Below are 26,845 nucleotides of genomic sequence, written 5' to 3' on the forward strand. Positions count from 1 at the left end.
TGTGGAAACAAGAGTAGACCTATATAAATACACTAGGAAATTGAAACTGAAAAAGTTTTTTGCAAAGCGAATACAGACAGCGGAATGAGACCAACCGACAATCGCCACAAGGGAAAATACTCTGTCTATAAGGACACTACAAATCTTAAGACTATCTATGACCTTGCATTCAATCACAACGATGAAGAAATTACAGAGATACAAATATTAGATGATCTCAACATAGATACTGACAAACATCAAAAATCTGGAATGAAGCCAAAGTCTAAATTTTGTCCTATTCTGAGTCCAGGAAATAGGATTGACCAATTCCACGAATTGGTAATAAACGAATTGGAAAAAATGGAAAATATCACATCAACAACTAAAAATGAAAACCTAACAAAAAAAGAACGCCTGGCATTAGAAGATTTGATGAAAAATGACAAAATAACCATTAAACCAGCGGACAAAGGAGGAAATGTGGTAATTTTAAACACAACAGACTACATTGAGGAAGCAATGAGACCATTGGGAGAAGAACAGAATTACATCCAATTATTATCAAATCCCATTAATGATTTAACTTTAGATCTAGAAAGAAGAATTCAAGAATGGAAAACCAATGGACTTTTAAATGATGATGAAGCCCGGTTCCTACTCAATGAAAGTCCTGTGATGCCCACGATATATTTTCTTCCCAAAGTCCATAAAACACTCATCAATCCGCCAGGCAGACCAATAGTGTCAAGCTGCCAATCCCTATATGAAAACATCTCCATGTATGTGGACAAATACTTGGCACCAATAGTAATGAACCTCAGTTCCTACATCAAGGATACGGGGGATTTCTTAAGAACACTGTCAAATATGGGATGGCAGAAAGGCTTTCAACTAGTAACCATCGATGTTGTGTCCCTATACACATCCATTGACCATGAAATCGGACTCAAAGCAGTGGAATATTTCCTACGACAGAGAAACATCCAGGTCAAACACACGGAAATGCTGTTAGAAATGGTAAAACTGTGCCTGAAAAATAACATCATCTTCAACCACAAAATTTACAACCAAAAACGTGGTACTGCCTTGGGAATATCTTTTTCACCCAGCTACACCAACCTGACCATGGGCTGGTGGGAGAAATTCGTGGCATGGAAAGAAGAAAATGAAGGACACACAGCCAAGATAGAACTATGGCTAAGATACATTCACAATCTTTTTCAGATCTGGAACGGCAGTGCAAATGACTTTAAAAAATATCCTGACATCTTAAATACAAATGAAGTTGGACTAAAGTTCACCCATAACATCAGTTCCAAATCGATTCAGTATCTTGATGTCCTGATATACATTGAAGATGGGCAAATATAAACAAAACTTTATCGAAAACCAACTGCTACTAACAGCATTCTCCATGGAAAAAGCTTCCATCCAGCTAATTTAATAAAAAGCATTCCATATGGAGAGTTTATAAGGATGAGAAGAAACTGCTCGACTGATGACATGGCTGAAAAAAGCTTTGAAGAGAGCAAAAAACGATTCATGGAAAGAGGATACAAACATAGAGATGTGGAACAAGGTCTAACACGAGCCAAAACAGTCTCTCGAGAAGAAACTCTCATTAACAAGAAGAAAAAAAAACACAGAGGACACTACTAGGCTGGTTATAACCTACAGCAAAGAGAGTTTCAAGATCCGCAAAAATCTCCAAAAATATTGGAATGTCCTAGAAAAAGATCCAGATATTGTAAAATCACTTGGAGAAAAACCAAACATAACTTATCGCAAAGTTGCCTCTCTAAAGGACAAACTTGTAAATAGCCACTTTGCACCTAAAAAAACAACAACGTGGTTAACAGCCAAACAAAAAGGATTTACCCACTGTGGAAAATGTAAGGCCTAAAATTGGAAAATCAATATCCAGCATTAAAGACTTTAGAGGAAAAACTTTCAACATTATTGAAAGAATAACATGCGATACATCATATGTTGTATACATGATTGAATGTATATGTGGAATGCGCTACATTGGAAGTACCATCTGTCCGCTGAAAAAACGAATATTAGAACATCTTAGAGCCATCCACAACAAAGATATGACATATGCGATCTCCAAACATATCCATATGCAACACAAGACAAACTGGGAGGACATTCGTTACTTTGGAATTGCAACTGTACCTGTACATGAAAGAGGTGGCAATCGTACAATGAAATTAAGAAGATTGGAATCACGCCTCATTATTCGTTTCAGAACTAAGACCCCATTTGGCTTAAATGGGGATGAAGAATTACATGTACATTTGTAAACTGCATGGCACTAAATAGTATGGGTACCAAACCCGATATGCAAAATGCATAACTCCCCTTTAGTTGATATTATTTGAAAAGTATATACAACCCTTATGCATAGATCAAAGTGTACAGGTACTATACCTCAACTAGTCTCTCCAAAATAGCTAGTCATCTGACTATCAGATGAATTGCTAAGGTAAATCATCCAAACTAGTTTAATTTATTAAACAAAAAGCGAGAGTGGGTAAAACGATGTAAATCATATAATTACAATCGCACCACTAACAAATAGAAGTGCGAACATATTTTGGGAGAAACCTATCAATAGTGCCATCTACAAAGCTAAATTGAATAATAAAAGTATGAAACTGTGACTAATAGAAACTACTAATACCAGAATGCTTTGCACTGGTGGTAACAAACAAACACTATTTAAGGGTGAAACAAAAAACGGACTCACTAAACCGTGAAAAAGAACATTTCTTGTTCGAAACGTTGGTGGGTGGTGTATAGTGGCGGAATTTGTGCTCAAATAAATTAAGCTTCTTCGATAATTATCGTTCTCTGGAGTGTGGTGATTCTTTGCTTGGATATTTAACCACGAGGGATTGTCTGACCTCGGCACCCGCTATAAACGAGCGCACCAGCCACAGATTGTTTGCTTTGATATATATATATATATATACAGTGCTACATTAGTCTGCAGAGGAATAGTGTCACTACTGTGCTAGTTTTATAAGTATGTGAATAGAATTATTATTTTGTAATATTAATAAGCATGTGAACAGAATCACCTCTGTAATGATGTTCATTATGGGAGTAGATCACTACTCAAACATTATTAAGTATGGGAATAGATATACTACCCTAACATTAGTAAATATGGGAATAAATTCAATGATCTGTATCATTGATAAGTATGACTAGTCACTACTCTAACAGTGGTAAGTGATTAGATTCACTACTCTAATACTGCTAAGTATGTAAATCGATTTAGTACTCTGTTGAATGGATTAGTATGTGAAGAGAATCTTTACACTGTCACATTACCATGTATAGAAAAAGATTAATTATTCGGTGACACCAATACATATGGAAATAGATTAACTACTCTGCCTCATTAGTGCTCAGTCAAATACAATAAGTATCAGATTCAATACTCAACACAATTAACAAGTACTGGAAAAGAGTCACTATTCTGTAATATTGTTAAGTACGGGAAAAGATTCACTACACTATAAAAGCATTAAACTTGGCAATATATTCCCTACGTTATAAGTACAGGAACGGATTCACTACTCTAATAATATTAAATGGGGAAAAGATTCACTACTCTGTATAAAAAATTAAATATGGGAAGATTTTTACTATGATGCATAAATAAGTATATGGAATAGATTCACTACTCTGTAATATTACATTTGGGAAATGATTCAGTACTCTAACATTAATAAAAAAGGGAATTGATTCACCACTGTGCTAGATTAATAGATATGCGAATAGATTCACTAAGTTGTCACATTAATAAGTATGGCGAAAGATTCATTGCTGTGTCACATTAACATGTTTTGGAATAGTCACTACTCAGTATCAATATTAAGTATGGGAATAGGTTTACTACTCGAACAATAACAGATACACTAATCTGCAACATTAATAGGTAAGGAAAAAGACCGATTGCTCCTTAACACTGATACATATGAAAATACATTTACTACTCAGTTTCATTGAGAAGTGCAGGAATAGATTTGTTATTCAAACCCCATTAACAATTATGAAACAGAGTCTCTACTCTAAAATTGAAACTGTGGGAATAGGGTCTCTTCTGTGCTACATTATTACATATAGGAATAGACTCACTGCAACGGAAGAACCCTATAGTGCTTCACTGAGCTTCACTGCAATTGCAAGAATGCAGATTATAGGAGTTGATATCAAAATATATAAAACAATGTGAAGATTAAGGCAACAGTTAAATAATTACAGAACAAATAATTCAAATAATACATTTATTCTGGAAAAAGGATAACACAATACAGATATAAATTTGTTATTCTTCAATAATGCAAAATGTTTCAAACCCTATTTAAGGTATTACTGAAATTATGTGCTTTGGCTACCCCCAGTTTAGTACTCCATACTAACTGTAGTACTACTTGGTACAGATCTGCATAATCTGCCTGGCACTTAAAGTAGCTGATCAGGGTTAAAATTCCACTCATGAAAAATCAGAAAACTGTTTTCTAGATCGTAGAGTGTTTTCCCTCTTCCCAAGTCCAGGATATTTTGTAAGAATAAAATAATGCTTTTGTTTAAAATCTGATTTGCACATGGGAGACATTAGTCGTGCTATTTCAAACTCCAAGCATTACAGACTGCCATAAAATACATTCAAAACTTTTCTATGACATATGAACTGTTCTGCTGTAGAACACTTGTCTTCATGTAAAGAAAAGACCTCAAGACACACAGACTATTCATGTATATTTCAAAAGAAAATCGCTTCTAACACTCAGTTACTATTAAATGAATGAAGGCAAAGACTGATCTTAATTTTAGAATGTAGTGATTGCCTTATCCAGTAGGAATTCTCTGGTGCCACAGAGGATGTGATTTAGGAGTTAAACTCACTTACACTCTGTGCAAGGAGTAGGACTCACTTTAGTGTATTTTATGTTGATTTAAAAATTCAACATTTGAGTAAAGCTTTGCTAACAATGAGTGTATTGAAAACAATGCCTTTCTGGGAGCTATATGGTGATACAGAGTACTTGGCTTTTGAGTACATCTCTTCTCACACTCTATGCATTTGTTTTTTTTTTGATGAATTACAAGAGCTAATTTTAGAGTAGAGTTCTCACACTTCGTGCAGTGAAATGGCCTCCCAGCTAAGTGTATTGTTTCATGATGTTGCAGCTGTGACCTATAACCGAAACAGTTGGCATACTCAGCTTAGTGAAATTTTACTGTGTATTCTTTGGTGTCGTAGAAGATGTTGCTTATGAGTAAATCTTTTCTCGCAATCATTGCAGGGAAAGGGCCTCATTTCTGTGTGTGTTCTTTGGTGATACATAAGATGTGACTTCTGTATAAAGCTTTTCTCACAATGAGAGCAGTGATAAGGCCTCACTCCTGAGTGTATTCTTTGATGAATCAAAAGAGTGGGCTTTCGAAAGAAGCTCTTCTCACAATCTGTGCACTGAAAGGGCTTCATTTCTGTGTGTGTTATTTCGTGGTAGATAAGATTTGACTTTTGTGTAAAGCTTTTCTCACAATTAGTGCAGTGATAAGGCCTCACTCCTGTGTGTGTTCTTTGATGAATCAAAAGAGTGGACTTTCGAGTGAAGCTCTTGCCACACTCCATGCAGTGAAAGGGCCTTTCTTTCATGTGTATTCTCTGGTGCTGTAGAAGAGTTTGCTTACGAGTAAATCTTTTCTCGCACTCATTGCAGTGAAAAGGGCTCAATGCTGTGTGTTCTCTTTGGTGATCTAGAAGATTTGACTTTTGTGTGAAGCTTTTCTCACAATCAATGCAGTGATATGGTTTCACTCTTGTGTGAATTCTTTGATGAATCAGAAGAGTGGACGTTTGAGTGAAACTCATCTGACAATCCGTGCAATGAAAGGGCCTCACTCCAGCATGTGATTTTTGGTGCTTAAGAAGAGAGGTCTTTTGATTATAGCTCTTTTCACATTTGGTGCAGGGATACAGTCTCAGCCCAGTGTGGATTCTTTGATGTTCCGCCAGAAGTGCCTTCCTGCTAAATCTCTTCTCACACTGAGTGCAGATAAAGGTTCTTTTCAACTTGGGGGTTCGCTGGCATTTTTTTAAGGTGAACATGTGAGCTGAATTCTTCTTGGGCTCGAAACATGTTTGGGGTTCCTTCTCATTCGTTATGCCTACCTCTGATTGGTATGCTGGAGAATGAAACAGGAATGCAAGAATATAACTTAGAAATGGTTTAAAACAGAAACATAGAAAGTCTCAATTTATGTAGATGTTAGATGTTTTAAAACATACTTTTTGTTAATACACAAACATTGAGCAGTCAACCAGACATGACGTGCTGCCACTTAATCCAGTAATAGGAGATTACCCAGACTTCAGTGCTAGACATGAAGAACTTACTCACCGGTCACGCTTTTCTGTTAGAGACTCTAATTGCAGATTCTTCAACTTAAAATATTCCCCATGCGTCAGACTGGATCCGCAAATAAACTTGAGCAGTAGCTGTGTGCCGGTAGGTGGCGTTAAGAGGCTCATTGCCAATCTCGTCAGCATCAGTAGTGAGGTACGCAGTGATTTTATAGGCACCACCCTGGCATGCTGGAATCGGTTTCTTTTATGACTATTTCCGTGCCAAAAATGTGGAGCCGAGACTGAATAAGGTGTGACCAGTGTGCAGAATCTACTAGGATCATTAGGATGAACAGTCCATTTCGCAGAGAAGATGGGAGGGTTTTGGCCAATGTGGAAGGAGGTCACCACATTCGGTAGACAGGAGGCACATCTAAAGAACTAATTAGCCCAGGTAGAAGCTGGTATTTGGAGGACTAACTGAAAGAGCTTGAAACTTACTGACCCTCCTGGCTGATCTAATGGTCACTAAGAATAGTCTTAAGAGTCAGAAGTCTCAGAGGACAGCTGTGTAGGGACTCGAATGGAGAACAAATAAGGTCAAAATCAATTTAAGATTCCACTGGAGCATGATGAGAGGTAGGAGGTAATAAATGTTGCAAGCCGTTAAGCTTAACCAGTGACTTTAACAATGTGGGCTGATCTGGCAACCGCAGAAAAGCAGAGATGGCTGAAAGATAACCTTTAACGGTGCCAAAGGCAAGGCCTTGCCAGGCTAATGACAGCACAAACAACAGCACCTCTGACAAGGAGGCAGAAAGTGAATCAATAGGCACAGTGCACATCACTTACAAAGCAAACAATATCGATGCAGACGGAACTGCTCGACACCACCTATTGGCAGAGGTACTGTTCAAGACTTTATGCTTCTCGTTTGACGCCCGGGGACTATTCTAAAGTGAGTAATCTGCAGTTAGAATGCTGTACCAGAAAAATGTGGTCAAGTTCCATGTCAATATCACCGATTGCATATGTTTAGCAGTACAAAATTAAGGGCAAAGCAGTTGAATAGCATTTGCAACACGCCAACCTCTCCCACAATAAGGTCCTTGGAATGCAGAGATGTTCCTGCTCGGCTGCATCAACTACCTCTATCTGTGCTTCCCAGCCCCTCTGAGTAAACAAATGAATTACGCATCTGTAACTCCAGTTTTCCAGCATTGGTATCTTTCATACAGTCACTGCTTGAATCATTCCTTGTCAGCCCTATGACAGGGAATGATTTAAGAATCTGAATATATGAAAGAGACAACGCTAGAGATCTAATTTTCTAACAATTTGCAGAACCAGGACTGATGATGTGTTGTACGCTTGAGTTCTTTGAATCTTTTTTTTTCTTTAATGTAGTGGTGTAAGGAATTTCCACCGGTTACAAATTGGTTCGTCTCATTTAGCCCAGCAGTATTTTTTGCTTTTTATCACTTTTTTTTTTTAACCTTTACAGTGGAGGAGTCTTACTACCAAAGTCTCACTCACTGTAAATTCACGATAATCTGACTGACCACTAGAGCCTGCCTTTTAAGAGAAGGCTGCTGCGACGCAGCTGGCGCAAGGGGCACTAGGCTGGTTACAAGTGAACACGTGTGCACACATTTGTTCACAAAAAGGTTTACTGGAAAGCTTTTAGTGCTGCAATGCATTTTATATACAGGCGAAATATGCCACAGTCCAGCGAGATCTCAAACTGGGGAAAAGAATACATGCAGAGCTTCATTTTGCAGTTTCCAACAACATATATCCACACCTTATGAGGCGTCAGGAATTGCCCTATTTCTCTGGCCCAGCTCATAATCGAATTCCAGGCAATTGCACCCCCACACTGGGCCAAGTTAATTACTCTGCTCCCCAGTTGAGGGGAAAAAAGGATACCCCGACACAAGGGAGCAATTATCAGTGATTGACCCTGTTCCTGGGAGAGGAAAGGGGCAGCTTGAGACTCTGCACCTGGGCTGCGACAGTCCAAGCCAATTGATTAAAGGAGGTAGCCCAGACATCTGGAGAAGCTCCCCTCTGAAGTTTTGGAGGTAAAGGATCAGCCATTGATGTCAGTTAGGTGCGGAGCTGAAGCCCTGAGAACAGCTCTGTTCTGCCCTGGAATGCTGGGCAGGAGGGATTATGTAGCGTCCTCGGATTGGCCAGGACAGCCTGGCATCATAACTTTCCACCTCCACTTAAAGCCCCCAGTACAAGGGAGAGACAAGGAAGAAGATACTGGACCTGGGCAGTGGTGACAGCAGAAGAATGGGCAGCTGGAAACAGGAGCCACCGCATGCCCTGAAAGATGGACTAAGGACGTTGGCAGCAGCTGATCCCCCCATAGTACTAGGATGGGTATATCAAGGGCCAGTGGTGCTTGCCCCTTTAGGCCCCCCCGAAGATCTGGACTCCACTGCCACCTCAGGTGCTCTGGAAGACAGGCAGAAGGCTATGGGGACTGGGAGAACAGGCAAGAGGATGCTCTGTGGGGAGGTAGCAGAGAGGCTGCAAAAGAAGCCCCCACCGGAAGGATAGGAGTGCCAGGAGTCAGGCAGAGAAAAAGCTTGGCACAGAAGCCAGAAAATTCAGCGCTCTGAAGAGTGCGTGTTCAAACTGCCTCTGGTGGCTAGCACTGGCAACCAGAAGCAAAAACGAGGCAAAGATCTTCCAAATCGGCCTAAGTGGGTCAGAGTTATGCCCCAATGAAGATTTGACCTTTAAGGTCAGAAAAGCGATTGTGTGGTGCGCGGACGTATTCTGAGATTTTACCTTTGGGGATGGGCCAGGGCCTATGATTCAGCGCTGAATTGAGTCATTGCCTGGGGAGCAGGAGTGCGAGGGCCCCTGCCCAAGTCTAGATTGTTCTCCGGAGCCCCATAGCCCCAGGTGCGGAGGGAACAGGAGCAGACCATTTCTGGACGTGAAGAAATCTAAACTGCTGTGCTGCCTGTACCCATGCCAATGTGTGGGGGGACTGGGCAAGCCATGCCGGCTTCACTGTTCCTTGCCCGCTCCTACTGTGAGCTGGGGAATATGCGCTCATCCTGTTGAGTGCAGGAGCAGCAGGATAAGCTTGCTCACACCGGGGTGTCACAGGAGATATGCACACGCACGTGGGAAGCCAGCTTGGATTTTGGGGTACCTTGGGGCTCCCTCACGACTGCAATTGAGAAATGGAGACTATTGGTCCCGGGCATCCAAATGAAAAGCAAGTTACGAGGCGCGAGGACGCAGAAGAAGTGGCAGGAGCTGCTCATAAAATAGCCAGGTACTACTGAAAAGAGCATTCCATAATGCCATCCGAGGGGCCCATTTGCATGTTGTGCTTCTTTGTGGTGTCCCAAGGAGGGGCAGGGGCACTGCTAACATCCATTAAAAGCATTGTGGGGGTTTGCAGCAGACCCCAAGGCATGACTTAAATAAAATTAATATATAGTGGTGTGTGATACATGTACTTTTCATTTTAAAAGATGTATTGCATGGTGTTGTCGCGTGCCAGCAAATTGGAAATGCTAGCAGACACCACCTCCTCTCAGTAGTCTTGGACTTCTGAATTTCTCTACCCTGAGCAAGTCAAGTGCTACAGTGGGGTACTTGGCTCCACCAAAGAAACAATTGTGGACCTAATATTTTTGAAGGACTTGAATCCTTTGCAACTAATAACCCAATTTCTTACACCACCCTATTTCAAATCTCCTGGTTATCTTTATTTTTTTGGGGCATGACACACACCCCACCTTTAATCCTTAGAGTCAAGCACAATAATTCACACAATATTTCATTAACGGAATTTAGATGCTCTAAATTAAATATACTGCTCTTCAACAACTACCATTCTCGCATACGTGCACTTAAGAATTTGAAACACCTCTCCTGATAGTCTGGGAGGTGCTCTGATGCCCCAACAAGGGATAGTAAAGCGCTAGAGAACAGTTACAATATAGATGTATAAATGTATTTTATCTACAGATGTATATTGTGCACAGATGCATGCAGTCTTTCGTAATGTTATTAGCCTTGTAATATTGAGTAGCGGAGAGATGCCTCGCACTGGCAGTTTCCCCATTGACATATCCACTTGTCTGAGCCTGAACCCAACCTAACAGAGGACTACCGCCTTTCAGTAGGTTTTGCAACTCAAGAGTACCTCCCCATCACCCCAAGCTGAGAAACCAATAGCAGGAGGGAGATAATCTGTGAAACAGGGCTCACTTCTGCAGGACATCCCGTTTCATCACGACTCACAGAACAAACCCCCTTTCATTGTGACAAACATTAAGAGACAACTCTGCTGTCAGCACTCACAGCTATGCTCTTGTCTGCACAATCGTACAGCTTTCTTAGTGACTTGAAGCTGGTTGGTGTCACATTTGGTGCTGTACAAAGAAAAACACAAATTAGGGGAAGTGGCTTGCCGAACCCTAAGATGCCATCCTAATCATACACGCAAACATTTCATCTCAGGAAAGAGAGAGATAGTGGAGGGGAAAAAAATTGGTGAATTTATTTTCCCCATTAACTAATTGTGAAACAGAGTATAATTTAAGACAGCCAAAAAAAAAACACATTTTGGGCTTTAAAAACCCCGAGTCTCCCGCCTGAATCTGCTCTGTTTCGCATGTATGTCTTAGATTCTGTCCTGATCTCCCCTTCACAGAAAACCTAGCATCCTTGCTCCAATAACAGGCGGTGCTTCAAAAATTGGAATACACTGGAGACGGCATGGTGTGATCTCCAGACTGATGAGTGGAGGGGCTGAAGTAGACTGACTCAACACAAGCTCTGTAACTGAAACACAAGAAGGCGGTGCTGAAATGAATGAAGTTTTGTCCATTTATAGACCTGTCTGCCAGTTACCCTTTCTCAGCAAACTGTCACAGAAAGAGATGTTCCAGCAGCTGTCTCGTTTTGATTCAAATAACAACCTCATTTTCATGGGGTGCCGATAGGCTACTGCGCAGGTCACAGTACCAAACTCACTGCTGCCTCTCTAGTGGAGGATTGTCCGCAGATTCAGATACTCCCACCGTGTTGATCCATTTGGATTTGACTACGGCTTTTGTCACAGTCAACTACATGACTCTTCTTACTAGACTTGCCAAATTTGGAATTCAAGATGTGACCTTATGCCGGGTCATAGGCGTCCCAGAGGGATCAATTCTCTCAAAGCTTCTTTTTAATCTGTATTTGAGTCCTCTGGCTCACCTCTTTGAATCCACTGGACTCAGCTTGTTTCTTTATGCACACACCAACACAATTATTGCAGACTTAAGGACGAAGTTTACAAGGCCTTACGTGTTTGATGAATCTAGCCATCTCAAAGGGAATGGTTCCAAAAACAAGATTCTTATCTATTCAAAGCCTCTACCCTAACCCCCGCTGCTTCCAGCGGTAACAAATAGTGGCACAAAGATTACGACTTCTTTATGCTGAGTATTAGTAGTGGTCAAATGTACTTATTTCAGTTAACACTTTGAAACGTGTTATTCACTTGTTTATTCTTGTTCAAAATATTTCAATTCTCAAAGCATGTATTCCATTGAATTTGAACAACGGCAATAACATCTATTTGGGCTTTCCCGTGCACCTTAGGAGAACGATACAATTAATTCATAACTTACAAGCTTGGTCACCCTGCGGTGACCATCAGAGCTCTCGCATAACTCCTGCTCTGGTTCACCTTCACTAGCTACTGGTCAAGAAAAGACTGGTGTTAATATCTCGTCACAGCAGACCCAAGTGTAGCTTGACCATAGGCTATTAGCAATTGATTGGACCGTCCGATGTCCTTAGTCCTTTGCAAGTAAAATTTCAGACAACGTTTTACATCAAGCGAATGTAACGCTCGCTCAGATGGAGTAGCTGGATTTGGAAAGAAAACTTTCAGTTTCACTGGTTCATTTAAGTGGAAATGAGTCGGAACTTTAGGGCTGAATCATGGATTTGTCCTGAGAGTAACATAATCTTTAGAGAACTGCAAAAAGGGCTCTGAGATGGTGAAAGCTTGGAACTCGCTGACTCTTCGAGCCGATGTAAGAGCCAAAAGAATAGCAACCTTCCATGTTAAAAATTTAAGCTCAGCCTTGTGGATAGGTTCAAACGGTCTTTTCATTAATTGAGCTAGTACTGTGTTCAACTCCCACTCTGGAGGAGGTGCACGAATTGGGGGAAAAACTCGGAATAGCCCCTTCATAAATTGTTTTATTAACGAAGAGGAACAGAGCGAAGGTTTGGAAGTACTCTTCCTGAATCTTGAGAGAGCAGCAAGATGAACTTTTATTGATGAGAATGCAAGCCCAGATTTGGCCAAGGATAACAAATAAGGAAGGATTTGTTCTACGGGAGCTTGTAAAGGATGGACATCCTTCCCCTCACACCAATGACAAAATCGTTTCCATTTTAAGCGATAAGTTTTTAATGTACTTTGCGCGCGTGATTTAGATAGAATCTCACGGCATTCCTGTGAAATGTTTAGATCTTTGTATTCTAGGAAATCAGGAGCCATGCGTGCACGTGCAGCGACTGTGGATCTGGATGGAGTATTTGACCCCTCTCCCTTGTCAACATCGTGATTGTTGGTACTAGACGGATGGAGCTGTGAGCTAGAAGAAGCAGCTCCTGGAACCAATATTGCCTTGGCCAACGGGGTGCAATCAGGATGAGACGGCAACCTTCCATCTTCACTTTGCGGATCACCTTCGCAATTAGTGGTATCGGCGGAAAAGCGTACGCACAAAGCCCTGACCATCTCATGGACAGGGCATTTCCTCTTGATCCCTGTTGAGGGAATCTGCTGGCGTAATAGCGGCATTTCTTGTTTTCTTTTGTCGCAAACAAATCCAGGGCTGGCTTGCCCCATGATTGAAAAATTTCATCTAGTTGCTCCTGCTCTATCTCCCATTCGTGACAGCCTGCCAGAGATCTGCTTAGGTTGTCGGCCAAAGTGTTGTGAAGGCCTTTGACGTGCTCCGCTCTTAAGGTTATCTTGTGTGTTGTAAGCCACTCCCATAGTTCCTGAGCTTCCTGCGAAAGGGACAGTGACCTCGTTCCTCCCTGCTTGTTGATGTAATACATGCTGGTCGTATTGTCCGTCCGGACCAGCACTGAGGCACCTGCAATTCTTGGGAGGAACGCTTGCAGAGTGAGAAAAATTGCGCGAAGCTCCAATCTGTTGATATGCTGTTGGCGGTATTCTTGGGACCATCGTCCCTGAATCTGTAAATCTTGGAGATGTCCTCCCCACCCCTCCATGGAAGCGTCTGTTGTTACAACGAATTCTGGAGGAGATGTTAGAAAAGAAATACCCGGAGCCAGGTTTTTCATCTGAGACCACCAGTGCAGAGAGACCATCATGTGTGGTGTTATCATGATGGAGTCGTCGAACGACCCTACAGCCTGTTTCCATTGCAGATGTAACTGCTCCTGCAGAGGTCTCATTCGGAGCCGTGCTAACGGTACAAGATTTATTGCAGATGAACACATCCCCAGAAGAGATGCAAACATCCGGACAGAAACGGACTTTCTTCTTGCGATTGATAGTGCTAGCTTTTGTAAACGAAGCTGACGTTCCTTTGACAAGAATGCCTTGCATTGTCTGGTGTCTAGCATCGCTCCCAGAAACTGAATCCTTTGAAGAGGAAGCAGTTGAGATTTGCTTTTGTTGAGAGAGAGGCCTAAGTTTGAGAATAGACCTAGGCATGCTGAAACTGCCTCTACGGTAGTCTACTTCGAAGGGCCTTTGAGCAACCAGTCGTCCAAATACGGAAATACTTGTATTCCCTGAGATCTTAGAGTCGCTGCTACTGGTGCGAGACACTTTGTGAAAATTCTTGGTGCAGATTGCAGCCCAAACGGGAGGACTTTGAACTGATAGTGGACGCCAGCCACTACAAATCGAAGGTACTTGCGGTGCTTGGGATGTATAGGAATGTGGAAGTACGCGTCCTCCAGGTCCAGAGAAGCCATAAAATCCCCTTTCTTCAGGCAGCTCAAAACTTCGGCCAGCGTAACCATCCGAAAACTCTGCTTCTTTAGAAATTTGTTGAGCTTGCGGAGATCCAGAATCGGGCGCCACTCTCCTGACTTTTTCTTTATGAGGAAAAAATCGAGAATAGAACCCGGTTCCCTTCTGGGACGAAGGAACCTTCTCTATTGCGTTCTTGTGGAGCATTTTTAAGGCTTCTTTGAACAATAAGTGAAGACGAGGGGGAGGGGGACCCTTGGGCGGGGCAGTAGGTGGTCGTTTTAAGAACTCCAGGGGGTGACCGTTTCTGACTAGGTCGATGACCCAACGATCCAAGGTGATCTCTTCCCAATTGTGTGCAAAAGTTGATATCTTTGCTCCCACTGGGAGGGAAGGAGGGATGACTTGCGTCCTGCGTAAATCATTGCTTCTTGTTGGCGTCGCGACCCTGATTGTTCGATCGCCTTCTTACTCCCTGGCGAGAGAAAATATTCGAGGAAGATTGTCTGTATGATGATCGTCCATAAGGCTGTCTATATTGAGATTGATATTGTCTGTTTTGCTGACTTTGATAACTTCCCCTTGATACAAAGCCACGTCCTCTTGCACCACGGAAAGATCCCCGTTTGTATTGGAGAGCAGCTAGTGACTTAGCTGTATCCGTATCGGTCTTGATCGCTAGGAGGGCCTCGTCTATATGTTTCCCAAATAAGGACTCTCCATCATAGGCCATATCAATGATTTTTGCTTGAACCTCTGGCCTAAAAGATGTTGCCTTAAGCCATCCTTGACGCCCAAGAACTGCAGCCCCTGCAAGTTGTCTAAAGTTGGTATTAGCAATATCCAGAGCACAGTCTATGATCTCTGATGCGGCTCGTTCTCCCTCTAGTAGTATCTTTCTTGCCTCTTGTTGACGATCTTCAGGAATGAGGTCTATAAATTCCGATAATTCTGACCACATCTGGCGGTCATAGCGACCAAGTATGGCCAAAGAGTTTGCAGCTTTGATAGAAGTTGCCGCCATAGTAGAGAACTTCTTACCGATAAGATCCAATCTTCGTCCTTCCCTATCCGGCGGCGTTGATATCGGCATAGCTGGATTTTTGGACCTTTGTTGAGCAGCTTGCGATATACCGGGATCTGGTCGGGGATGACCGATTAGACAAGATGGCGTTTCTGGAGGAGCATGATATTTCTTGTCAATACGAGGGAGGACCGCAGGTACGGAAGCAGGTGTCTTCATAATTTTTAACCCCTCATTCCATATAAAATCAATGATGGGAATCGCTCTGGTGATTTTCCTGTGCTCCTCTTTAAAATCATGGAGGAAACAATCCGTATGCTCCACAGTGACTGGTAATTGAAATCTGACTGCGGCACGTTGCATTAAATTGTGAAAGCCGCCTATATCCTCTGGAGGAGAATCCGATGGCTGAGGAATGGGTGGAGAAGGCATGGGAATAATGTAGTCATCCCAAGGATCCAGACTGGTGTCCTTATCAGGCACCTCACCTTCTTCGATCTCTTCCTCATCAGAGGAAATGGTATCATGGTGTGATTGCGTCCCAGAACCAGTAGGGTGAAGCGGCGAACTTGTAATGTCCGTATGTGACTCTTCAGCCGGTTGAAAATCAGGAAGAGGTTGTTGTGGAGGAAAGCGTTGGCGGTAATCCGCCAGCATGGCCTGAAGATCTTGTATCAGTGTAGGCGGGAGATGACTCGTTTCTCTACGATCCCAATCCCTTGTGGGATGTCTGTAACCTGGTGTAGCAAGGCCTTCCTGGTAAGCATGCTCATGATAGTCTTCGTCCTCATCCACGTCTTGACATTTTATATGTAAATCCGAGGGGTGCCGAGCTATTCCGAAAGGACCCTCATCATCCTCTTCTGCATAAGAGTCTAAGATATGCGAAGGTAGCAAAGGAGAAATATTGCAGTAATCCTGCTTGTGAAAAGTTTTTAACTGAATATGTGTGTACGCAATAGGCGTAACATGAGTAGTTGGTGGAATCGCTTTAAATAAACTTCTCGTCGACGGGCTTTTCGTCGTCGACGGAATTGCTGCCTTCTGGGGCGTCGACTGGATCGTCATCGTCGACTGGATCGTCATCGTCGACGAGGTCTTCGCCGTCGACGGGATCGCCATCGTTGATGGGATCGTCGCCGAGGTCTTCGCCGTCGACGAGGCCTTCGTTGTCGGCGGGGTCTTTGTCGTCGTCGACGGGGTCTTCGACGGGGTCTTTGTCGTCGTCGTCGACGGGGTCTTTGTCGTCGTCGTCGACGGGGTCTTCGTCGACGATGTCTTCATCGACGATGTCGTCGTTGACAGAACTTCCATCAAGCTCGACGTCGACGCGGTTGTCGACGGAGTCTTAGATGTTTTAGAAGACATGATAGGTGAAGATATAGAAGTAGTGGAGACTGTAGCCGTCGACAGAGGAGCAGCAGAAGTCACAGAGATTTCATATGAAGATCCCGCTGACAAAGTCTTAACCTGAGATTTACTCACGGTTTTAGAAGCTGAAGAACTCTTGGATCTCTCAGAGTGTGGTAGTGTTGACTCAGAGGACAATACTTGTGACCTCTGCGATTGGTCAGAAGTTACATGAGAGGCCTTATGATGCTTTCTCCCTTGACTGGAAGAACTATCAAGTGATCTAGCCCTTTTGCTAGATGTCGAGGCCCTGTCATCTTCCTCAGCCGAGGAAGATTTCAACCATAATAATACTCTTGCCTCTCTGTCCCTTAAGGTCTTGGGAGGGAAAGTCCGGCAAATTCTACAATCCTTAGCAACATGCTTAGGATGCAGACAATAAATACACTCCTCATGCTGGTCGTCTACATGGACCCTCTTCTTATCACAGGTCCTGCAGGGTTTAAACAAAGCTTTCTTGTCAGACATTTCTGAAGAAAAAAAGAAGAAACTGAGTAGGCACTCAGGGAGACTCCCTTCCACACGACGTGCGGTGAAAATCTGAGGAGAGCTGGCTCTGCTGAGAGGGTTCTAGAAGGGTGCTGATGTCTGATTGGTTGTTACCAATTCTTTGGTTATTTTACATAACGAGGTAGATAGGCTTCTAAGATATAGGCTGTAGGGCTTTTTCTTTGGGCCTACTACTACTACTAATACTTTTTGGCACTACTTTTTTATTTACCGGGACTCCCGCCTCGGCGACGGGGAATGATTCAGGCATGTGAATCTATGAAAGATACCCCAATACTGGATAACAATGAACTCTGTTTCTCAGGTTGCGCGTTTGAAGAACACTGAAGGGAAAAAAGTATAGATTCCCCTTAATATGACTGAAAAAGACAGCACAGAAGAAAAAGCAAAGCATTGAAACATAGACTAACATGCAGTGAAAATTAAATGAACTTGAAGGGAAAAGGCAGTACACATACAGTGAAAGGCACACTCATGGAAGCAAAGAAATGATGCACCCTTAATAGCGAAGAAGAGCGCTCCTTGAAGAATCGGCCACTCAATGTGGCTTCTGCAGAGCGGTCAGTGCTAGAGGAAGTGGAATACCTCTTCCTTGGAAACCGTTTGCAATCTGTTACAGATTGACACTCATCAGCAGTCATACCAGCACATGGTCTTAGAGCCTGAGGAAGCAATGGTGCCTCTTAAGCTCCTCCATGTTGCAAAGGTAGCTGGAGCAGTAGCGCAGTTCAGTTAGAGTTTCATGGGGAGATGCTGTTATGTTTGGCAGGAGATTAAAGCACACAAATAGGTGCATAATGGATCAGTTTACACCACAAGACCTTCTTCTACCCACAAGCGGGCACACATACATATTGATAGCGATGGGCAAAACTCAGAATGCCAACGAATACCACAAGAAACAGGCTTGTGTTTCGAACGAAAGGGAAGCAAAGCTACAGCGTAGCTCCTCCCAGATCAAAAGAAAAAAAAGAGAATCCACTGAAAGGTGCTCGCCTGCACTCCATTAAAAGGGCAGATCAGACCGGAATAGTCCACTGCGTCAAAAGCAGAAGTAAAATCAACTAAAATAAGACAGAAGGTAGGAAGCTAGCTCTTTATATAGTATGCCAAAAAGAGGTTTACTGTGCAAAAAGTCTAGGTATTCCCTTATAAGTGGACAGGGGCTTGCTCTAGCGATCACAAGGTGCTCGCTTAAGGGGTAGCGTGGTCAGGCAGCCTTAGGCTTATCAGAGAGAAGTGTTGGACATCTGCAGTATGCACACAACTAATAATTATATAACTTAAGGCACTAAAATCATCAAAATCAGGTCAGTACGTTTCGAGTTATGAATTTTTACTATTTTTAAAAATGGACACCGTGCAAATTCTGAAGCGGTAGTGTTATCCCATGGAGGAAAAGCATATACTGCATACAGGTACTTTACAGCGAGTTTCAGGAGCAATCTTCCAGACTTAAGGTGAGTATGTGGCAAGGTCCAAGGCAGCACCATCAGGTCACCTTGGGCCTGATGAAGTCAATGTGGATCGGTCCGGTCAAAAAGAGGCTGCAAGCGGAAACTGGGAGACCTGTCAGGCAGAACCAACAAAGGGCTCAGTTATCGCAATGGTCGGGGTCATGGGGACACCTTTGGTCCTCTTCTCCTCTGTACAGAGCGGCCGGGTGCAGAGGTATTCTGAGGCATCAGGTTTTCGTCACCGGAGACACTTGCGTTAGAGGGGGCCTGCACAAAGACACTGCAGGCGGCATCAAGAAGTCCCATGTGGGTAAACCCACGGTGGGCTTTGTCTCTGGAGTATCTGCGTACCACACCGGTACAGTTGGCCCACTTCAAGTCGGGCTTGGAGGCACGGGTGCAGTGGCGCTTTAGGCATCAGGTTTTGGCATTACGGAGTCCTTGCAGTTCCATTGGGGTGCCTGCAGGATGCAGAGGAGCAGCTATGCTACACCGCAGGAGTTCCTGGGCCTTTGGTGAAGGCAGGCATTCCTCACAGGCTCTTGGAGGCACAGCAGCTGCAGGAGAAGACGACTTTAGCACAATTTGTTGGGACCAGCAGACAGGCCGGCAGGGTTGGAACCATGTCAGATGCTTCTCCACAGTCCTTGCTTCTTGCAGCTTATTGGTGTACTCCTTCTTAGGTCGTCGGGAAACTGATCTCCTGGTGGCAGGGGCTCACCTAAATACTAGATTTAGTGGTGTTAAGTGAGTGTAGAGTAGTAGCCAATCGGCTATATACCTCTGGGGTCACTGCGCCCGCTAGACTTTCTGTGGGAAGTGGGAATAACCCTGCCCCAGACTTCCTAATTCTGCTGTCACCAAGATGGCAGACTTACAATTTCAGAATTCACATCAGGTTGCCCACTTTAGGGGTAGAACTAGCCTGAGGGTGAACACACCTATCTGACTACTAATTCTTCTGTTTGTCCAGGCGTCTAATGGGCCCTGGTCAGGGGGGTTGTGTTCCCCTCACCACTGAGGGACGCCAAATTCACATACCAAGGATGCCAGTCTCTTTAAAGCCTATTGCTTTAGAACGCTAATTAACAGGTTGTCCTGTTGTCCCTGACCTCCTGAGAACGTGGGATCTCATCACGGGGGCCAAAAAATCATCTTTGGTGGCAGGCTGGTCAAAACCAGCCAGCCAGCACACTAGTAGTTGGTAGGATTTCAGGGGGCACCTCTCCGGTGCCCTCTGGGTGCATGTTTGAATAAATCCATCACTGGAATCAGTGTGGGTTTATTAATACAAGATGTTTGATAACAAACATCTTTGGTTTTCAGTGAAGCCATCATTTAGCTGGGGAACTTGTATTTGACCAGTACCCAGAACATGTATTTAAAAAGGCTTCCCTGGTCACCTGTACTAGCAGTAATTGAACTGGCCAGCAGAGGGGCATATCTGCTTGTGCAGGTATACCCACACATGTAGTATAATGCACCTTGCTGTAAGGCTGTAAGGCCTGCTGCAGGAATGACTTACTTGCAAGCAGTGTCTGTAGGGATGGCACACAGCGTTGTGTGCCATGTCGTGTTTTCACTTTTCTCTGCGCCAAGACACACGGACTGCAATGGCAGTCTGTATGGCTTTGGGGAGGGGTCCCTCAGGGTGGCACAGTATGCGCTACAGCACTTAGGGACCCTCCTTAGCACCTCATGCTCTAGGTACCAGAGGAGCCATTTACTAGGGACTAACAAGAGCCCTAAAACTATTGTCAATTGGGGTGCAATTGCACAGTTTAGGGTAAGAGATCTGGCACTGGGGAACTGGTTAGCAGGAACCCAGTGCACTTTCTGTCAAAATTGCATCAATTTATCAGGCAAAAAATGGGGTACTGGCCATGTCAAAAAGGGTCACTGTCCTACACAGCCCCCATCCCAATAAAAGAGAATGAGACTAACCTTTCCTAAGAAAGTCCTCATTATCTAAGTGGAAACACCTGGAAAGGCCCTCTGCATTGGCATGGTCAGTCCCTGGTTTGTGCTCCACTGTAAAGTCCATTCCCTATAGGAAGATGGACCACCTCAACAGTTTGGGGTTTTCACCTTTCATTTGCATTAGCCATTTTAGAGGCCTGTGGGTAGTTGGAACAAGGATGTGGTAACCAAACAATTCTGGTCTCAACTTCTTCAGGGACCAAACCACAGCAAAGGCTTTCATCTTAATGGCACTCCAACACTGCTCTCTGGGGCGTAACATCCTGCTAATGAAAGCAACAGATTGGTCATGGCCATCATCATTTGTTTGGGACAGGACTGCCCCTATCTCATGTTCAGAGACATCTGTCTGCACTATTAAATGGTAAGAATAATCTGGAGTTTTAAGAATGGGTGCCAAGCACATTGTTTCCTTCAGTGGGTCAAAAGCCTTTTGACAGCTCACTGTCCAGTTTACTTTCTTTGGCATTTTCTTGGAGGTCAATTCTATAAGGTGCGCCACAATAGTACAGACCCCTTCACAAACCTCCTATAGTACCCAGTCAAGCCATGGAATGCCCCAATTTGAGTTTGGGAGGTTGGAGCCACCCAGTCCACAAATGTCTGAATCTTGGGTTGTAATGGTTGAATTTGGCCTCCACCTACAAGGTGTCCCAAGTAAACAACAGAGCTATGCTCTATCTGGCACTAGCTTGCCTTGATAGTGAGGCCTGCCCTGTGCAGAGCCTCATGGACCCTTCCAAGGTGGATCAGGTAATTCTGCCAAGTGGAACTATAGACCACAATACCATCAAGATTTGCTACACTAACAGACTTCAATCCAGCAAGGACTTTGTTCACCAACCTTTGGAAGGTGGCAGGGGTATTCTTTAGTACAAATGGCATTACTGTAAATTGATAATGTTCATCTGTGGTTGAGAAATGCAGATTTTTCTTTTGCTCCAGGGGTCAGGCCAATCTGCCAGTACCCTGATATTATCTGAAAGGTACTGAGAAACTCGACTGCCCCCAACCTGTCAATCAATTCATCAGCACTAGGAATTGGGTGGGCATTTGTCTTTGTCACTGCATTGAGGCCCCTTTAGTCCACACAAAACCTCAGCTCTGGTTTTCCACCCTTAAATGAGATTTTGGGACTAAAATAACTGGGCTGGCCTAGGGGCTCTCAGAGGGTTCGATGTCTCACAATCCCATCATCTTGCTGACTTCAGCCTTAATGCTCTCCTTGACTTGATCAGACCTCTTGTATATTTTATTTTTGCCAGGTAGGCAGTCCCCAGTGTCCACATCACGTGCACACCAGCATGTCTGACCAGGGGCCAAGTAGATGGGCTCAGCATTATTGTGCAGGACTTGCCTGCAGTCATCTTGCTGTTGGGCAGAGAGGGTATCTGAAAAGACAATTCCTTCTATTGATCCATCCTTAGGGCTGTGATAGATGTTCGAGTGAGGTTCACTCTATTCTTCCTGATCCTCATCAGTGACCATCAGCATAGCCACATCAGCCCTCTCATGACAGGGTTTCAGGCGGTTCACATGGATGACCCTCTTGGGGCTCCTAGGAGTGCCGAGGTTCACCGGATAGGTGACCTCCCTTTTTCTCTCAAGTATAAGGTAGGGTCCACTCCATTAGTCCTGGAGGGCCCTAGGAACCACAGGCTCCAAAACCCACACCTTCTGCTCTGTTTGGAACTCCACCAGTGCAGCCTTTTGGTCATACCAATGTGTCTGGAGCTCTTGGCTGGCCTCAAGGTTTTTGGATGCCTTTCCATGTACTCCGCCAACCTTGAACGTAGGCCAAGTACATAGTCTATTAGGTCTTGTTTAGGCTCTTTGAGAGGTCTCTCCCAGCATTCCTTCACTAGACACAATGGTCCCCTTACAGGACGACCAAACAGAAGTTCAAAGGAGAAAAAACCTACTCCCTTCTTAAGGATGGGCTGCTAGGGAAAGAGATAGAAGCTGCTCCCTATCCCGTCAAATTATGGAAATAGTTGCCGAACAAGCAGTTATTGTTTGCACATTGGCATTTTATCCACTCTGTAGTCTTGCACACTGGCACTTTATTGGTAGATTTACAACTAGCTGCACAGTCGAGTATAAACATTTTCGCTAATCAAGGAAAAAGCTGGCTTATGAATTACTTTTAGATTTGTAGGAAAGTGTTGTGACTGGCTCAATTTATCTGACCCCCCCTCTAACCTTTACACTGGTGTTTTTACTTTTATAATGAAGGGCAGAAAATAATTTAACTGTCTCCCAATTAAGATGTACAATGATTGCTTTGATGTATAATACGTTTTTTAGAGCTTTTGAACTAAACGTCTTATAATGTATAATTTCTGCAATGTTTATGGGTTTCATCGACTAATAAACTACCTTCATTAATTCATTCTCCCTTCTGTGGTACTTCTCTGTAGGTGAAAAGCAGGCATGGCAAAAGGACACCCCATCTCCATCGGAGTTTTTCAGGGAGTCTATTGTTCATGCCTTTCTTGGTTTTGTTATATCTCTCAAATAAACCATTGGTTTGTGGGTGATTTGGGGCGGTAAACATGTACGACACACCACATTCAGCCCTCATGGCCTTCAGGTAGCAAGGCATGAAGTTACTACCTCTGTCTGACACCACCTCCTTAGGAAAGCCCACTCTAGTAAAGATACTAATGAGGGCCCTAGCAACTGCAGGAGCGGTGACAGTCCTAAGTGGAATAGCCTCAGGGTATTTGGTGGCATGATCCACTACCACCACTATAAATATGTTTCCTGATGCTATTGGAGGGTCCAGGGGGCCAACAACGTCGACCCCTACCTTTTCAAAGGGAACCCCAACCACTAGAAGTGGAATTAAGGTGACCATTGGGTGGCCATTTGCTTTGCCACTGGCTTGGTAGGTAGCACATGAGTTACAAAACTCCTTCAACCTTCTGGGACATTCCTGGCCAGTAGAAAGGGGTAAATAACTGTAGGAAGCTGGCTCTTTATGTGATATATCAAACATCTGATATATCGTGTAAAGAGTCCTGGTGTTCCCTTATGAGAGGGCAGAGCTTGCTATGCAATCCCAAAGTGCTCTACTAGGGGTTAGTGTGGCGAAGCAGCCTTACGCTTAACATAGAGGAGTGTAATACATTTGCAAATACACACAATGATGACGTCACGACTCAAGAAGAAGATCCACACCAATTTATAAAAATAGCAACTATCTTTATATATGTTTAGGCATCAGAAAAAAACGTTCAGGTAACAACGTTTTTAAATATAAATTCTTTTCAGTTTACAAAGTGGACACAATGCAATTTTTGAGTTCTGCAATGCATTCCTATGGGAGGAAAAACACGTTCTGCAAACAGGTACAGTACATCGATTTACAGGATCAATCACTGGGATTTAAGGTGAGTAGTCTGACTCTGGGTTTTCTGGGTCTCCCTGAACCTGATCCTGCATTCTTAAGTGGTGAGTCCAAAGCCCTCAATCCAGGGTATCCTTCTTAAGGTCAGAATACTGACTATCTGCCTCATTCAGTGTCAGGAGCCTATCCAGACCATTCCTGAGAGCAGCTCCCAGAGCAGGGAACCCCAATACTTCTCATTCAGTTCCCTCAGTCGATAAGCCCTGTCAAAGGTTGTAAACCATTTGGTGATATCATCACCTTGTGAGTGTTTTGGGGCAATCCCTTTGTGTATTTTAGAGTCAAGACGTTCTACTTGAACAACAATGGTGCTGCTGTCAGAGATGGGTCCTAGGTCTCTTTTTCTATGTCTCGGAGTTCAGCCTTTAATGCTATCCTCTTGGACAGTTTCTGAAGATCTACATCTTCAGTGTCTATGTCTCCTGGGAGTGTTCCCAGTGGTATTGCTTTCTTAAGAGTTACAGGTGGAACCAGTTTCAACCTCCTCTTGCTCTTCATCATCTTCTTCCCAACCAGGGGAACTTGTATATGCCAAGGCCTGGTCATTTTCTGCCAGCAGCGGTTGCAGATGAGCTTTTGTGGGTTTTAGGTCACATAGCAAGTTTCCATGCCTTACAGATCTCCTTGAATTGAGCTACCCTAAGGTGCTCATAGGGAGCCAGGTTGAGTTCCTGGGAGGTCCCATCTTCAAACATGTTTATAAAGTAGTTGGGAAATGTTTAAAGACTTACAATAAAAATGCTAAGTACTACTAAAAGCCTAACTACTTTAATTTTTAAAAAAAGATTTCAGTTTTGCAAAGGGACTCAATCAAGGCCCTATCAGCTATTTTAAAACAATTTAGAAAAATTGGAAAAAATGTTTTTAGCTAGAGACAATTTTGGATTCCTCTGTGGAATCACTTATCAACCAAGTGTTACAGTAAAGTTCTTGTCTTTCCCACCGCAGCACCACCAATGTAAGACTGGCTCTTTATGTGATATATCAAAAATCTGATATACTGTGTAAAGAATCCAGAGGTTCCCTTATGAATGGATAGGGCTTGGTCTGTAATCCCAAAGTGCTCTGTTAGAGGGTAGTGTGGTTGAGCAGCCTTAGGCTTATCCAGAGGAGTGCAAAACATTAGCAAACTCACACAATGGTTAATAAATGACGTCACGCCTCAAGGAGGAGATCCACAGCAATTTATAAAAATAGGAACTATCTTGATGTTTAGGCATAAGATGTAAATTGTTCAGGTAAATATGTTTTTAAATATAAATTCTTTTCAGTTAAAAAAATTGACTGTGCAATTTGAGTTCTGCAATGTATTCCTATGGGAGGAAAAACAAGTTCTGCAAACAAGTACAGTACATCGATTTACAGGACCAATCTCCGGGAGTTAAGGTGAGTGGTGGACAAGGTCCAAGTCAGCACCAGCAGTTCACCACCAGCAGCACAAGGGAGGCTGGGTGCAGGGTGCAAAACAGAGTCAGAAGTCCAATAGCTTTTAATGGAGATCAGTCACTGCAGAAAGAGGCTGGAGGCTCTGACTGGGAGACCTGTTGGGGTTAACCCAAAAGGGGTCCAAGACTCACGATTCTCTGGGACCTAGGGACACCTACTTTGAGGGGAACCTGATTTGCATTCCCAAGGCGGCAAGCTTCTTTGAAGCTTGCCGGCCCAGGGAGACTAATCAGCAGGTCATCCTGTGGGAGGGGATATTACACCCTCTTCCCCAAACAGTCTTTTGTTCTGGGTCTACTGAGAGCAAAAGTTCTCACCGTAGCAGGTCAGATCAGCGTTCCGGAGTGCAGGCTCGCAGAAACCAGTCAGCAAGCCCCCAAGCGGCGGTAGGTTTTCAGAGGGCACTTCTAAAGTGCCCTTTGGGTGCATGAATTGGTAAATCCAACACTGGCATCAGTGTAGATTTGCCAATACAAGATGTTTGATACCAAACATCTCTATTTTCATTGAAGCCATCATGTAGCTGGGGAGCTTGTTTTCACCAGTGTCCAGCACATTTTAAAATGGCTTCCCTGGTCACTTGTACTAGCGGTAATGGAACTGACCAGCACAGGGTCAGATCTGCTCATGCAGGTATGCCCTCATATGTCGTACTAAGCACCCTGCCTTAGGGCTGTTACGCCTGCTGTAGGGGTGGCTTACAGGTAGCACATGCAATGGTAGGAGACATGGCATACATGGATGTGTACTGAATAATGGTGTGGACTACGCACTCCTTGCTTTCACTTTGTAAACCCAAATCACTTTTTATCTTTTTGATGATCAGTGTGCTGCGCCTGATGGTGTGTACCTACCACACCTAGTCATACAAGAAAAAAGGGAGGCCAGAAGGCAAATAGCCTGCAGGGCTCAGGTGCGCACAACTTAACGAGATATATAAACTATCGTGCTTGTAAACATAAATTCAATCTTTTTAAACCGAACACATTTTAGTAACGTTTGACCATGAAGTTTTAATCAATAATTTCCTTATTGTACTCAACGGTACATGCCTATGCTGTAATGTAATTACAGTCACTTTATAAGAAATTAATTAACAATACTAAATCAACATCATTACAACAAAACATAATTCAAAGACATAAGCCCAATGCATTTCGGGACTTCTGCCATCCCTTCTTCAGGAGAGTCTCTGCAGGACAAAGTAACATAGTTCTGTAAATGTACATTCCTGCCGATCTATAAGTCATCT

The 26,845-nt window shown here is 43.5% G+C and overlaps 1 protein-coding gene across 3 annotated transcripts in view; it reads right to left on the reverse strand.

The window, feature by feature from the left end:
• The window catches only part of LOC146813512 (uncharacterized), a 451,939-nt gene that overhangs the window by 195,705 nt on the left and 229,389 nt on the right, over positions 1 to 26,845 (reverse strand). Inside the window, exon 9 of one of the 3 annotated variants that reach the window (XM_085620294.1) lies at positions 4,273 to 6,195. The exons of the other annotated variants lie outside the window; for them this stretch is intronic. Within the exon in view, the coding sequence (XP_085476420.1) occupies positions 5,225 to 6,195 (971 nt within the window). The 3' untranslated portion in view covers positions 4,273 to 5,224. Of the gene's footprint in view, positions 1 to 4,272; positions 6,196 to 26,845 lie in introns of those variants that run through there. 3 annotated transcript variants of the gene reach the window in all.

Source organism: Triturus cristatus, chromosome 7 (assembly GCF_964204655.1).
Source record: "Triturus cristatus chromosome 7, aTriCri1.1, whole genome shotgun sequence".
Taxonomy (NCBI): Eukaryota; Metazoa; Chordata; class Amphibia; order Caudata; family Salamandridae; genus Triturus; species Triturus cristatus.